The sequence below is a fragment of the Dermacentor variabilis genome, chromosome 2 (assembly GCF_050947875.1).
Source record: "Dermacentor variabilis isolate Ectoservices chromosome 2, ASM5094787v1, whole genome shotgun sequence".
NCBI lineage: Eukaryota > Metazoa > Arthropoda > Arachnida > Ixodida > Ixodidae > Dermacentor > Dermacentor variabilis.
Genome location: NC_134569.1, coordinates 120,887,012 through 120,901,631, shown reverse-complemented (window position 1 = coordinate 120,901,631; position 14,620 = coordinate 120,887,012). Strand labels below are relative to the sequence as shown.

The 14,620-nt window shown below is 45.3% G+C and overlaps 2 protein-coding genes across 5 annotated transcripts in view; one reads left to right on the top strand and one right to left on the bottom strand.

Annotated features, from left to right (window-relative positions):
• Window positions 1–9,050, top strand: part of LOC142572639 (lopap-like) — a 45,168-nt gene extending 36,118 nt beyond the window's left edge. The window contains exons 2-7 of one of the 2 annotated variants that reach the window (XM_075681894.1): window positions 5,460–5,633; window positions 6,364–6,497; window positions 6,605–6,634; window positions 7,409–7,485; window positions 7,900–8,007; window positions 8,851–9,050. In XM_075681894.1, coding sequence (XP_075538009.1) covers window positions 5,505–5,633; window positions 6,364–6,497; window positions 6,605–6,634; window positions 7,409–7,485; window positions 7,900–8,007; window positions 8,851–9,029 — 657 coding nt within the window. In that variant the 5' untranslated portion in view covers window positions 5,460–5,504 and the 3' untranslated portion in view covers window positions 9,030–9,050. Of the gene's footprint in view, window positions 1–4,897; window positions 5,634–6,363; window positions 6,498–6,604; window positions 6,635–7,408; window positions 7,486–7,899; window positions 8,008–8,850 lie in introns of those variants that run through there. The other variant, XM_075681893.1, reaches the window with a different exon arrangement.
• Window positions 9,051–9,307: 257 nt separating this feature from the next.
• Window positions 9,308–14,620, bottom strand: part of LOC142572637 (uncharacterized) — a 120,151-nt gene continuing 114,838 nt past the window's right edge. For 2 of the 3 annotated variants that reach the window (XM_075681890.1, XM_075681891.1), the window contains one exon: window positions 9,308–13,369. In XM_075681890.1, coding sequence (XP_075538005.1) covers window positions 13,040–13,369 — 330 coding nt within the window. In that variant the 3' untranslated portion in view covers window positions 9,308–13,039. The remainder of the gene's footprint in view (window positions 13,370–14,620) is intronic. The other variant, XM_075681892.1, reaches the window with a different exon arrangement.

Here is a 14,620-nt window from a genome sequence, read left to right as displayed (position 1 = left end):
GCCCTTCTCGTGTTGTAATTTCGACTGGCAGCGTTTCCAGAGGCTCGAGGTTCCTAACGCCCTGCCTCGACTGTCTGTACAGGAGGAGTTCGGAATTGGTTGGTGACAGCTTGAGACCCGTGCATGTAAGAAATTCTTCCGTTACATCTATGGCCGCCTGGAGAGATTGCTCTAGATCGGCTAGAGATCCCCCCGGGGACCAGATTGTGATATCGTCTGCATAGATTGCGCGGCCTATTTTTGAAAGTGCGGCCAGCCTTTCGGAGAGTTTATGCATGGCGATATTAAATAGCAGCGGGGATAGGACCGAGCCCTGACGGATTCCGCAGTTGCCCAGTTCGTAAGAACCGCTCGAGGTCATACCCAGTCGAAGGAACGCTTTCCTTTCCGATAGGAACGAGAGAGTGAAATTAAAGAATTTCCGCCCTAGGTTGAGATTGGAAATTTCGGTCAAGATGTGTTCGTGAGCCACCTTATCAAAGGCCTTAGCGAGGTCGAGTGCAATGATACCTCGTACGTCCCGCGTCTCGTTATCGAATATAGATCCTTTCAGGAGGAGCATTGCGTCCTGTGTGGAGAGTCCCTTTCTAAAACCTATTAGATTATGCCTAAATAGTTCGTGGTTTTCTACGTGTTCGACGATTCAATTGTGTACTGCATGTTCTGCCACTTTGCAAATGCATGATGTTAGAGAGATGGGACGCAGGTTATTTATGTGCGGAGGTTTCCCCGGTTTGGGGATGAGCACCACCTTGGCGGTGCGCCACTCCGACGGGACCTGCCCAGAGCTCCACACCTCGTTTATCTCTGCCGTTAGGATTTCGATGGCCTTGTCGTCCAGGTTCCGGAGGAGCTTGTTGGTGACCCAATCTGACACCGGCGCCGATCTTCTATTTAGGTTGAAGAGTACGTTTCTGATTTCTGAAATCATAAAAGGTTCGTCTAATTCTGGCCTGTCTAGCCCCGTGTAAACCGGTCTCGCGCTTATGCCTTGCGAATCTCCTTCCCTGACGGGTAGGTAAGTTCGCGCCAGGTCGTTGACAATTACATCGTTTGTGAGGCCCGAGGTGACCTGCTTATGTATGAGCCTATCGACGGCGAGATTTAGCGCATTCCGGTACTGTTTGTCGTTTAGGAGGCTTTTAAGCAGATTCCACTTACTACCTCTTCTCATGCGACCGTCCGTTTCGTTGCACGTTTCGTCCCACTGTTGCAGGGCCAGTTGCTTGGAATAGCACTCTATTTCCTTGTTTAGTGACGTTAGTTTTGCTCGCAGTCGGCGATTTAATTTCTGTATTTTCCACCTCTCTCTAAGAGCGTGTTTAGCCTCCAGGAGATGCACTAACTGCGAATCCATTTTGGGGACTTCAAGTTCTGTGCTAATTTCTTTGGTCGCGTTTTTGGCGGTCTGTTTAAGAATGGTAATTAGTTCTTTGTAGGATTCGCTTGAGGGGGCCGTTTCGGCTCGAATTTTCCGGAAAAGATCCCAATCGACGTATTCGTATTTGACCGGAGGTTTGGGTTTGACCTGCACCGCGATATGGAGAACGTAGTGGTCACTACCCAAGTCCTCTTGGAGATTATCCCACGTGCCCTCGATATTTCGGAAGAATGTGAGGTCTGGCGTTGTGTCTCGACTGACCGAAGTACCCCTTCTAGTGGGAAACCTAGGATCTGTAACAAGCGTGAGGTTAAAATAGGCTGCCCATTCGGCTAAGTTAGTGCCCTTCTTGCTGTTAAACCCGTATCCCCATTCCGTGTTCGGAGCGTTGAAGTCCCCCGCAATTAAGAGGGGCGCGTCTCTGGCTGCCCTGATTGCGGAATGGAATAGTGCATTAAAGTCCCTCTTATCTGCAGGCGAACTGTAGACGTTAAGAATAAAGACATTCGCGTTGCTCGATCTACTGGGCACGAGCTCGATCAGTTGTGCTTCTAGTCCGCTACGATATTTTGGAACGGTGTGCTCCACAAAAGAGACGCTCTTTTTAACTAAGGCGGCGATGCCTCTCCCCGTTTCGCCTTTGTACGCTACTGCACGATACCCCGACAGAGTAATCTCCTTCTCCGCAAACGTCTCCTGCAGTAAAATGACTTATGGCTTGTCTGTCACCGATCTGACGAGCTGACCGAACGGAGCCTTGCGCCTCTGGAAGCTAGCGCAATTCCACTGCCAAATTTTAACGGTATTGTTATTTGTTATAGCCATCTTGTTTACTGTGAAATTTTAGAAACCTTTGGCGCCCCCGTCGGGATTTGATCCGATTTTTTTTCCTTGCTTACGGGTGCATGAGCCATTGCTTAAGAGGGTATGAGCCATTCATTGACCTATGTAACGGACAAGTTACTCGTTCGGTAGGCACAGAAACGCTTACGCATTTAAAGGGGCCCTGAAACAATTTTGACGGTTTTGTAAACTTACGGAGTCATCGCGGTAGGTCCTTCTGATCATTAATTGACGCACTTATGTGCTCGTGTAAAGTGTGTAATTTCTTATAAGGCCTTAAAAATGTACATCGCTACCGATCGCAGCACGCCACACGGCTGAGTTTTCAGCCGGCTTTCACGAGGTGACCACACTCTAAGAAAAGTTTACACCCTTTGAGTCGTATCTTGCCACACAACAATAAACGTCATCTGTCTTGTCCGCATTTCTTTTCTTTAACGCTGCGAACGGCATGCACGTTATCAGCATGGCATAGCATTACCGACAGGAAAGTAACTGGCGCGGCGTTTTCAAGAAAGGAAACGCAAGCAAGGCAGATGACGATTATCGTTGTGAGGCAGATATGCACCCTAATAGGCGTAAGCTTTTTTTAGAGTGCATATGACGCCAGTAGGGTGAGCTATCCGAGTGGCTACACAAGGTGCGCCATGAATAATTTTTGCCAACGTTAAGGCGAAGAAATGTTCGTAATAGTTAAAATTTTTGTTAATTTGTTTCTATAAAAAGAAAGTAACATAAACAGAATCCACAAGGACGATTATCACTACACTCAAGACTTCCGGCACACAGCGAATGTCGTCTGGTTGGGCTACAACGTGTTCCGTGTTAACGAGAGCTCCGCGGTCAGTGTTGGTCTCGATCTTTCTTTTCGCGAGCACTATGGTTTGCCTTTGTTATGTTGTGGGTTGCAAACGATGACGCTGCCTCCCATCGATGCGAATCATTGTCAACCGTACTTCCGTGGCGGTTTCCTATAGCGCGGCCACGCAGGCGCTATCTTGAATGCGATTTGCGATGGGGATAGAGTTCGCCGAGGGCTGATAGCGCCTTGTGCACTGTGCTCTCGCCGCTTAGTTCGCGTTGAAGCGAGAGGCAGCATGAATGTCTATTCGCTCGCTGCTGCGGGGGCTATCCTGGCAGCGATCGTCTTACGTGACGGATAGACAGGTTTCCTCGTTGGGTAGGCAGTTAAATACTAACGCATTTAAATGTAGCGAAGAAATGTGGCGTACGTCCTTGGGTGTCGTATTGAAAACTCGAGAAACACACTCGAACGGCTATCATGTGCACTTTTTGCAATGATGCTCAGCGTACATTTGTTATCGAAATGAACATGGCGAAATAGTCACTGAGCTACGTGAATTTTTTTTTTTTGCCGACGTCATAAGTTATCACTTGTACAAACGTGATGACATGATGAAACGTTACCGAAACGTCGTGACGTTCGTACTTTCATATCGCGCTGCTTAGTCGCTGCTGGTGTTGCCTTGTTTCTTCAACGATGTTGTTCAAGTACAATTTACAATGCTATAAATGCTGCTCAACATTCTTGTGAATACGCTAAAAAGCTCAACGAAAATTTTCTTCGATAAGCAACATCAACTATAGGCAGGCCTTTTGAACCCTTTAATGACAAATTATTATCGCAGTGTCGCTGCGGATACAAGAAAGGGAGTGCCTGGTACACCTGATGATGTACGTTAGGACGCTCGTTTGCAACCTTACGAGAATAAAATGATTTTCTGTTTTAAAATGCACAACGTACCGGAAGAAGTGGAGGATTAGTCATACACTGCATTTGCGCGAATATAGGGCGATTTCTTTCCTTTTTCACAGTTTTCGGATAGAATACACCTCGCGTTATGTTCACCTTTGTGACACGAATTTAACGCGTTAACCCGGGCAGTAAACAAATCAAAATGAACATGTCATTAAAAATTTCCTTAAATGTGGTAACTCTTGCACTTATGGGAAGTTGTTATCACTCACCTGACGACCAGGCCCGACATGAGAGAGCCTGTGTCAGACCCGCCGTGGTTGCTCAGCGGCTATGGTGTTGGGCTGCTGAGCACGAGGTCGCGGGGTCGAATCCCGGCCACGGCGGCCGCATTTCGATGGGGGCGAAATGCGAAAACACCCGTGTGCTTAGATTTAGGTGCACGTTAAAGAACCCCAGGTGGTCAAAATTTCCGGAGTCCTCCACTACGGCGTGCTTCATAATCAGAAAGTGGTTTTGGCACGTAAAGCCCCAAATATTATTAGAGTCTGTGTCACGAGTTTGGGCCCGATTTGCAATAAGCTCTTTAAGATTGTTCGTCACAGAAACTTTCGCTCAATTTGGATGCTAGATTATTATTAGCGAACGCGTCTGGCCAATGAGAAGGCGCACTTACGAACAGAAAGCTTTGTGAATTCGCTCACTGCTTATTTCTCCCTCTCTTTGCTAACCCCTTTCTCATGAATGAGAGCGGGCCTGCAAGGGCTCGTCGTCAGAACGAGAACAAGCAGAGCTCAGACGGAATCCATGCACGCTGAAGGTCCGTAAGAGATGAGAAATAACTTACCGCAGAAAAGCAAACAGGCAGATTGGCAGCGAGACCCGAAAAAAAAAAAAAACAATTCGGTCAGCTAAGCAACCCGGCCAACGCACCTCCTTTCCTTCGACGAAAACGATGCTGGAAATTTACCACCGCCGGCCGCCTCGTATTAAGTGCCCCTACACATACGGCGACTCGAGATTCCTGCGGCTCTCAAAGCGTTTCTTATCGCGCATCGCCGCCCGTTCTTGCGGAATATTTGGAGGTGGGCTGGAAACCAAAGGCAGGCGTTCCCTGCGGCCGAGAATGGCTTACCGAAATTGAAGCTCATTCGGTGGACACGTTCCTCTCCAGCGACGCGGCGTGCCCGATAGCGTTGGCGCGGAGGTGAAACGCGTCATTCCCGAGGAAGGCCCGGCGCCTCGCCAGGTGCCGTCGTCCTCTACGTGATCTCATGAAAAATGGAAGCGCACGGACTGTTGCCTGCGCACCGGGACGAAGCGCGCGTGCACAATGCGCGAGCCCGGGAGCATCGGGACGCGCCCGATAACCGCGTCCAGCGGAGCGCTGCGACCAGCGCGCCTAGCACGGATGCGAGAGTTGATCCGCGACGGTTGAGCCCCACAGACGTGGCCTTGCGTTACGCGGTTCTTGCATCTGCCTCGGTGAACCACACACGCGGCTGCGCCGGCATCCAGAATCGTCGAGTGTCCCCATACCGAGAGCGTGGGCGCTGTTTCTCAATGGCGCGACCTCGTGGCGGAGCCGTGTTCTGGCTGGCGGTGCTCCTGGAAGCGACGGCTGTCCGTGCCATGGTCATGCCGGGACTTTGCCCGACGCTAAAGGAGAAGGACGACTTTGACCTTCACAGGGTAGGGAACGGATTGCACTTTTACTTTGCATGGCGAATGCAGTCGATATGGTTCCGAGGTATTGGATGAACCGAATGTATTGGCAGAGCAGCTTTAATTGGCGATGTTGTGTGCGTTTTGAACCAACGAATGACAGATGATTTCATTCGCCAACGAAAATAAGTTAAGACAGTTGACAAAGGAAATTGAAATCGCAACTGCCATACATTAGCAATCATATTTCAATCGTTTATTTCGATTAGCATTCGAGAAAATGAGTTGGCTTGCTTCAACGTACAGCATCTAGTAACTGCTGCACGGCTAACCTCATTGTAGATAAATCAATAAGGTAGAAATTGTGAGATAGAATCTATAAATCACTTAAGATAAACAAAATTTCTTTGGTACTGCCACTTCGGGCATCTCGTTCACATATCAGGTAAGCACAATGACTATTTGTAAGTTCAGTATTTTAGACAAGGCTAAATGCCGCAAATGATTCACAGTATTACGTTGGATATTCCGGTTGTTGCAGGTATGGCGCATAAGGTAGTTGACTCTTGGGCAGTAACTGTGAGACCATCCTGCATTTTATAGTGAGTGGGTCCGTTTTAAGAGCTTAGCACAACTTAAATGAGTCGTGTCATTTTTTCAGTGTCTCAGTGTTCGGTAGCACTTCATTTCAAATGAGTTCAACATGCATAGGTGCCTTTACTCGCTGTTTATTAAACGGAGGGTTACGTTGCTGCAGTTTATGGGCACATGGTTCGAAGTTCTCAGGACGCCGTTCATCATCGAATACATGGTTAAATGTGTGAGATTCCATTGCTTGGACAAAGGCGAAGAAAACAGCGTGGGTCTCAAAGTGCTCGGCGAGAGGACACCGTGAGTTATTTAAATTTATTATGTCCTTTATTTGACAGAGCAGAGAAAGTAATTTAGCCGAGGGGAGAGTCTGATACATGTGGCCCGTGTTTCTTTTTTTGTTACAGTGTTGCCGCAGTGTTTACCAGCGGTGACAGGTAAGAAAAGATAAAAAACGTTCTTCAGCATGTTTTCAGTGGATCTACCTATAATACTCTCGAAAAATGTCACAAGAAAATATTTTGCAATGTATTAATGTCGTTTTAAAAATCTACTTTCACGTCAAATTCTGCTAAAACCGAAGGAAAGAACACCAAGAGAAGCGGTAGGGGTGGCACGCAATAAGTGAATGAATGAATGAATGAATGAATGAATGAATGAATGAATGAATGAATGAATAAATAAATAAATAAATAAATAAATAAATAAATATTGATGAGTTACATTAATTTTTCCTTTTCTCTTGTGCTGTTCTCTTTCTCTTCAATATCACGCATAAAATTTCACCTCTTTTTTTCAACTGAGACTTGTGCGATTTTATGAAATACAACTTACCAGCAATACTAGCTTGTAATGGATAGCGTAGGCGCTAATGAAAGATTTTCCGAAATATTGAGAAGTTATGCTTGACCAACTTTTAAAAGGAACTTTCGTGGTCTTTTCCTAATCTGCCTGAAAACACCCAATAGTCGCAATAAAACGAAATGCTACATGTATGTTGGGAGTTGCCTGGCAAGCAAGCGGGAACAGTGTGCATGCGCACGACTTCAAGCGTCTCTTTACATTCGAAGCGGTTCGGTGTCTATAATGGTTGTCATGACGAAATTCCCCCAATGATCTAAATTTTTTGCAAGACGTATTGCGGCCAAAGCTCGGTGCCTCAACATATCGCTCAATCGAACTGACTCTTTATCCTCTTTTCGTGTGCATAGAGGGGACAGCCTGTCCATTGATGGAGAAATACTTACGAGAGACGCCAACAGTCCGTACGGAATAAGGCTGAAAGGAGGTGAGCATACCAGGAAAGGAGAGCTTTCGCGAAAATGTGACCGAATGCATTTGGCCTCTTGTGCATACACACGGGTCGTGTATCGGCAGGAATAAGTTCGAAACCTAAGTCTAATGGGGTAATCAAACAATGTTTTGAGCCTGCTGTGGATCTTTTTACAGAATGTTAATGCACAGTTGTGGATATCCGCCAGCACTCCTCCCCCCCTCCCCCCTCCCGAAAGTTATCTGATTAAAAAAGACCTTTACTGCTACTTATTAAAGTGCCACTTCGAGGTTTCCATCTTATGCTATGATTTGTTGTCATAAGTTTTCCATAAGGCTACAGCAGAACAAAGCAATGGCTGGTATGAAAGATGTGTTCATGATTCAAGAGGAAGCGAAGTAAAATAATCACTTCTGATTTCTCGCGCAGCCTCCTTCCAGTATGCTTCTCCCATGATAGTCTTGGACACAGACTACGACAGTTACGCCGTACTGTGGGCATGCGAGAACAACATCATCAGCGGCATTGTTCGCAGAGGTACCCTTACCGTGCCCATGCTTTTTGCGAACTCCCATGAAAAAATCGCATGAAAAAATCGCATGAAAAAATCGCATGAAAAATTGTAATCTTAAATGACCTCTGACACTACATTACGTTACATCACACCAACCGTTACAGTCGTGGCTCTCACATCACGCGGTTAGCATGTCTCATTTTGACTTTTGAAGATATAATCGCCGCTAATTTGATATATAAGTCACACAATACCCTTCAGTAAGAAATGGTCAATCATATAGGCATGATAGCATGGACAATTAGGCGCTCTCTTGACTATTTAAGGTTTACAGTGTTTGTCGCCCTAACGATGAGAAAACTGATCCGTTGAAGATGTTCTAATGACGCTGAAGTGGCCTGCTGTTGCTATTATTAATCTAGTGAGTTTGCACCTGATCAGTGAAAGAAGCTTCACTTCATGCTGGCTGGCCACCGTTCAGTGACTTCTGAAGGTAAAGTGTGCTACAACGCATGACATTGTAACAAAATTTAGCACTGTCCTTGAAAGTTGCTAGTACCTCATAACGCACGTTTCTGACAGAAATAATCTCACTAAAGCGAAGTAGTATGGTGTGATGATGGTGTGCGGATTATTGCTTAACTACATGAATGAACGAAGACAGCAGCGTCTGCCTTGATCTGCAAGCGATCGCTAATTGCCAATCGCTTCTGATTTTGATTCATGTCAATATTTACCCTGTCCACGATGGAGCAGCATTGATAGAGCATTGAGCAAAAGGGATGCAATGTCTAATCTGAGAAACCTGAGACAAACGCTGTTTCACTTCAGTCGCATATCTTTATGTTTGGATTCTTCCCTTTCAGAAAATATTTGGGTTCTCTCAAGGGCACCGACGTTAAATACAACGATGCAAAACTTGATCATGGACCACTTGAAGAAGCAGACCTACAGTACGTACTTTTTGATGCCGACAGAACAAAAGACATGCAAGGGCCATCCTGTACAAAAAGATGCTGCTGCAAAAGGCTCAAGCAGAAAATAAAACACGGTTTTTATAAAAGTTGCAGGCGGATATTATTCAAGCTCATGTACTTCCTCAAACGTGTGCATAAAACTCTGTTGTGAAGAACACTTAATGAACAGGGGACTTTGAAGTAATGTTAGGCGTCCTGCGCTAAGGGCACATTTGATAGACGTATTTAGCGTATGAGCACAAAACCGGATAACCACAAAGAACACAAAATTGTGCATGCACAGACACGCCACACACGAAAGCGCAAAACGTATGACGTACGCGCCCAACACATCGTACATACAAGGGACACAAAACGGATGAACTTTATTTTTCAATATGAGCTTAATGAACAAATGAGAACTTAGGAGCTACACATCACAAATACATCAGAGTTGATGGCTGCGCCCTGAAAACACACGGAAGTGCAAGGGCAAACAATAAAACCAGAAATTGACTAGCACACCATACCTATAGAGACGAACCTCACGGTAAGGTTACGTCATATTTAACGTTACTGATTTGCCACACATCAGTCAGAGAAGTGGAGTCATGTTATGTAAGTATTTACATTTCAACAAAGTGGCCATGCTCACTGATGACGAAGAAAATAAGCGACGAAAACATGATTTAATTAAAGTAAGTACTGAGCCCTGACTAGTGCTGCCTCGGAGGTGAACGGAAATCGAGCGCGCTCGTAGAGTGGCTTCGAGGAACTGTGGGTTTGAGTTGTGGCGTGTTTATTCAAATTCATTTCAAATTTACTTTCCTGTTTAATAACTAAGCCATTCTTATGCCTGACAAAAGTGACAAAAGGAAAACAAATAGATCCTCTAAAACATTTCATCGCACTTTCGTGCGTATAATGCTTACGTAGGTAGGCCAAAGACAGAAGGTAGGCTAGAACTCAAGAAAATGTCATTTTACGATTAAGCCTTGGATGAAAAAAAAAATGTGTGGCAGAAGTTCGCCTGTATACAGCAGCCTATGCGTTATGAGGGGCAAGAATTCAGTGTGAAGCTTATCTGGAACCCGCTGAATTTGGCCCTGAAGAATACCGCAGGAAAGAGGTAGAGAAAACATCTTTGTTTTGATTTCCTCTTTGCCAATAGCTATCGGCATAGGGGGCAACCAAGCTGTCTTAGCCTACCAGATGTTCCTGCCGCTTGACCTATTACATAGTGCTCCTCACGCACGGAGGACATTTGTGCGTTTCTGGCACACAAATGATCAGTCGCCCCGCTCCTCAGCCCGCACGCACACCCTTTAATGTTATCTGTTCGCCGGTGCTGGTTCTCATTGCCAGAAAAAAAAAAGAATGAGTTCTTTCTTCTTTTTATTGTTATTGATTGGTATATAATTACGACGGAAAGTGAGGAAAGGAAAATTCTTGTTGGACCTCGGTACACTGGTCAGTTTCTTTGGAATTGTCTTTCCTAGTATGCTGGCAGTGAATTAAAAAGAACCTTGTCAGAACATGCACCACCATTGTGTCAGCAAAGATCTGAGAAAGACAATACTCACGCGAAAGTTGTAGTCCAGAGCACGCCGACTGCAAAGCCATGATCGAAATAAATAAAACAGCTTGATTTCATTTGATATAAGCCGGTATCGACTAATTATATTTTAGGAACGTAGTGAAGAGTAACGCTTGCTTAAGCTACCTGGTCCCACACCCTGAACATGCATCGAGGTTACTGTTCTTGCACACGCTGGCCACATTACCAGTTTTCTTTGTCACGCAAAGTAGGCATTTTTGGGTTTGCTCACCATCCCTCAAAAGAAAAGGTACTGCAGACTCTGAGCCAACATCACGCACATCGGAGTAGGACGGGTTCTATTGCTTGATTTGACGAAAGGAAGTTTCTGCATTGTAACACAGCAATGGCACAGTGCACGCGCATCTCAGTGTGTTTCGATTATGTTTTGTGGTATTTAGGCTCACTTTGCCCGTTCAAAAATCTTTTTAAATCCTAAAACGCGAGCACTCAGGAAGTTTTCAGCCAAACATTTTATTGTAGAATTTACCGGGAGGAAATTTAAGTGAAATTCAGCAAGGCTGACCCGGCAGTGCCGCAAAAATTAAGACGATGCTGCGACCAAATCAACTAGCCATGTGACGATAGCATACAAAATTTCGTTTCGGTTATTGTGAATAAATTTGTTATTGTAACCTTTAGCGCCTCCATGCGCCACTGTCCTTATTAAAATTAAGGTATTCAAGGTTTCTTAGTTGCGTAAGCACTGAATTTTCCGCTGACTATGGAACTTACCATGCGCTATACAGATTCACTCTTTGATTCAGAAGAAATATGTTTCAGGCCAGTTACATGAACATTCAAACATTTGTATGTGAACGATTCATCATACATAGGGGTGCTTGTTATTTCCTATATGCACAGAAAATGCACAGAAAACATGTAGGGCTCCTAAGATATTATGCCAAGTCCGAAAGCTGTTATGATGACCAGAACGTTGCGCTCATACGAAGATTGCACATTGTTCAAAATTTTGCACAAAATGTTGATGTTCAACCTTGTAGGTAGAAGGGTATCATGACGTGTAAAAACAAATGGACAAATAAACCACCAAGGTGTTTTTGTGGTCATTTGCACCGATATACCACACAGTGAGCATCGTTGTAATGACTCTGTTGGTTTCCTGTTTGTAATGTGTTACAGGCTGTTTATACAACGGGTGCAGGGACAGTGAAATTAGGAACATAAGGTGTATGTAACAAACCGGAGTCTACAGCCGCAATTCTTGACTTAATGTTCTGCTTCCTAGAGAAGCATTGAATAGTGTAACGGTAACCTAACGGTAGTAAATGATGCAAGTGAATCGAACGGCTACCTAAAGGTCTACAAAATAAGGCTTTACGAAACAATAATTTTTGGATGAACTTCTTTTCCCGTGCTCACGTTGAGAGATAGCTGGTTTATATGCACTTCAAGATGGGAATAATTGCGCCTTCCAAATACAGTCAATGACAGAAATTATTAGCAAAAAGCAATGCCCTACTTTATGTGCATGATGTTGGCTGAGTACTCGTCGGGTGACATAATGTTATAAAGTACCTAGAAAATGTTGCCAGGAAATGTGAGCTCTGATATGCGCGAGTCTTGCATCACGCGTGAACTCAGTTATGTGTTCATGTGGGCCCAAAAATTAAAATGTTTGAATTTGTGATTTTCAAGTTCATAAAGACTTTATCCTTTTACACAAACAGGGATATTAGCAACCAAACACCATGCTTTGAGATAGCTCGAACAATATTCCTTTTGACGAGTTTATCTATTGGATTAAGCGGAAAATATTTGGCACCGAATGACATGATCAATGGCTGCTTAGTGCCCTGACATCTTTGCCGTCATCGTAGCTATCCGCCTTCTGCAAAGCTGTTTGTTAGGGCCGACTTAAGTTCCATCCGCATGGCCTTCCGCCCAAACTGTGCAAACCGAAACGGGCGGACGTGCAACTTTTCGCACGTCCGCCTGCGTGCGGAAGGCTGTGAGAACACTGCTCTTAACGGCGTCCGACCAGATCTGCTTTTCGGCCAAATATTCATGCCCATTTAGGACTCTTTCTTGAACTTGTTGATAGCTTGATTTGTCAAGGACATGCCGTGCACATACTCACACTACTCTTTGCACTTCTTACAATAAGTAAACTGCAACTTTAGTCCACGACAAGCCGACGAGTAGACAAAGCAGTGCAATATATTGTTGCATTACAGTGCTATACAGCTAGCCGCCTATTGGTTGCATAAGCAATCTGCTAACATACTATTGAATTACGTGACAACTTAACGTACGTGCTTAGGGTGAAAGAATCAACGTTCATGATGAACCCCGTTATCTTGATGCCGAAGTTTCGCAGTGAACACTGCATTCGGAAACGCTGTGATGCAAGATTCGCGTAAGCTTTCTGCGAAATTCCATATGTAAGCAAAATGTGTCACATAAAGGTTGCAGCCGCTATGCCAGTCAACGGCACAGGAACAGGTGTCCCAGGTGCATGCGGGTTTCGCGCGGTGTCCGTCACACAACGATGCTTCTGGCCAATTGGAACTTGGCGAGGGTAGGCTGGCCGCGTTGGTCCCCTCCGTCGAAGCGGACTCTGCTTCGCAGCGGCCTGGCGCCAGGCTCATTCAGCCGCAGGTTGTACCTGAAGCGGGTTCCGGGCAACCACTGGAGGGGCGTCCACGACGTAGCTTCAGTGTTGAACGACTGCGAGGGTTGTTCGGCATCGTTTGTTGGGATGTCCTTAGAGGAGGACGAGGAGTGGGAAGTAGAGTTCGATGATAAGGAGATTGGGTACCAAGTGGTCTTGGTAGACGAGGATCCTGAACCTGATGGCCGCGACGACATCTGCAGAATGACACGAAAGCCACCACGCAGTTAGAACTCTACGAACGCGAGGCACCAATAATCGCATGCGCCGTCCACCGTACCCAGAAATCGAAGCTTCGTCTTACGTGTTTGTGTAGGCCGTTGTCCGCTGCATGCGTGGAAGAATTGTGCGCTTTCTGAGTGCATAACGAATATATACACATCACTGGCGAGTACCCATAAAATACTGGGTCTCGATGGTTTCGATGATAAATGTCCCCAAATTACGCACAGTTAAGAGTGACTCAGGCACAGCAAGATATCTACAAATATATCCTCCGAAATACAGACCAACCCAGCAGCAGCCACGCTTCACGCTCACGGCGGGGTTGAGACAGACAAAGCTTAGCTTTAAAAGGGAAGTACTCAGTATTAGTACTCAGTGACCTTTTTCACAGAAACTGATGAAGTCTGCGGGTACCTAATGGCATGAATCAGGCAACAGCTCTAGCCCAAATGAAAAAAAAAAAAACGCTTTTCACATGTAGTAGCTGATAGTTACAGGTCGGCCCGTACGCCACTATTTCGTTAGCTCAATGATAAGCTGCCGCCTGTTCTTGAAAGCATTTTTACTTACAGCGCCTTTGAGGCTATGGATCTCCAACTTTCAGATCTGAAGTCAGCAGCACTGGTGCGTTTTCGCCGCACGAACGAAAAGAATCACGTATCAAGGTAGGAACAGCAAGCTATGCCATATAGGCAGACTGTCACCAAATTGCACAGGCTGAACATAGCCTCGCTTCTTCATAGAATAAATGCAAACGGAAGTGAGAGCATTGGTTACCTGCTTTTGATGACGGGCTTTACCATATAACAGTCTAAGTTTGCCCGTTTGAGGCGGTTAGACACAGAGCAGTGAACGCTCACTTCAAGTTATAAAAACCAATTTCATGAACGCGTCTCAATCTTCATTTCAAAGTCTGTGTACGGGACAAAGGTTAGTGCTGCCTCATTATGATCACAGTCTCGCGTACCGAGGAAATCGCTCTTCATTCCCTTCTTTTGTAATCTTTTAAAACGGCTATGGAGTCCATATCAATGCTTGCAACAAGCATGCATATTTAACGAAACTAGCCGACAGCTGAGAAAAGTGGGGGTGATCAATACTTTACGGTGATCAATACTTTGTAATCATGCTTAACCAACTAGCCCACCAACACATGCTCAGTCACTTTACAGGTGTTTTATTGTTAATGCTCTTATGCTTTCCTGCGCAAGTCCTGAAATGGA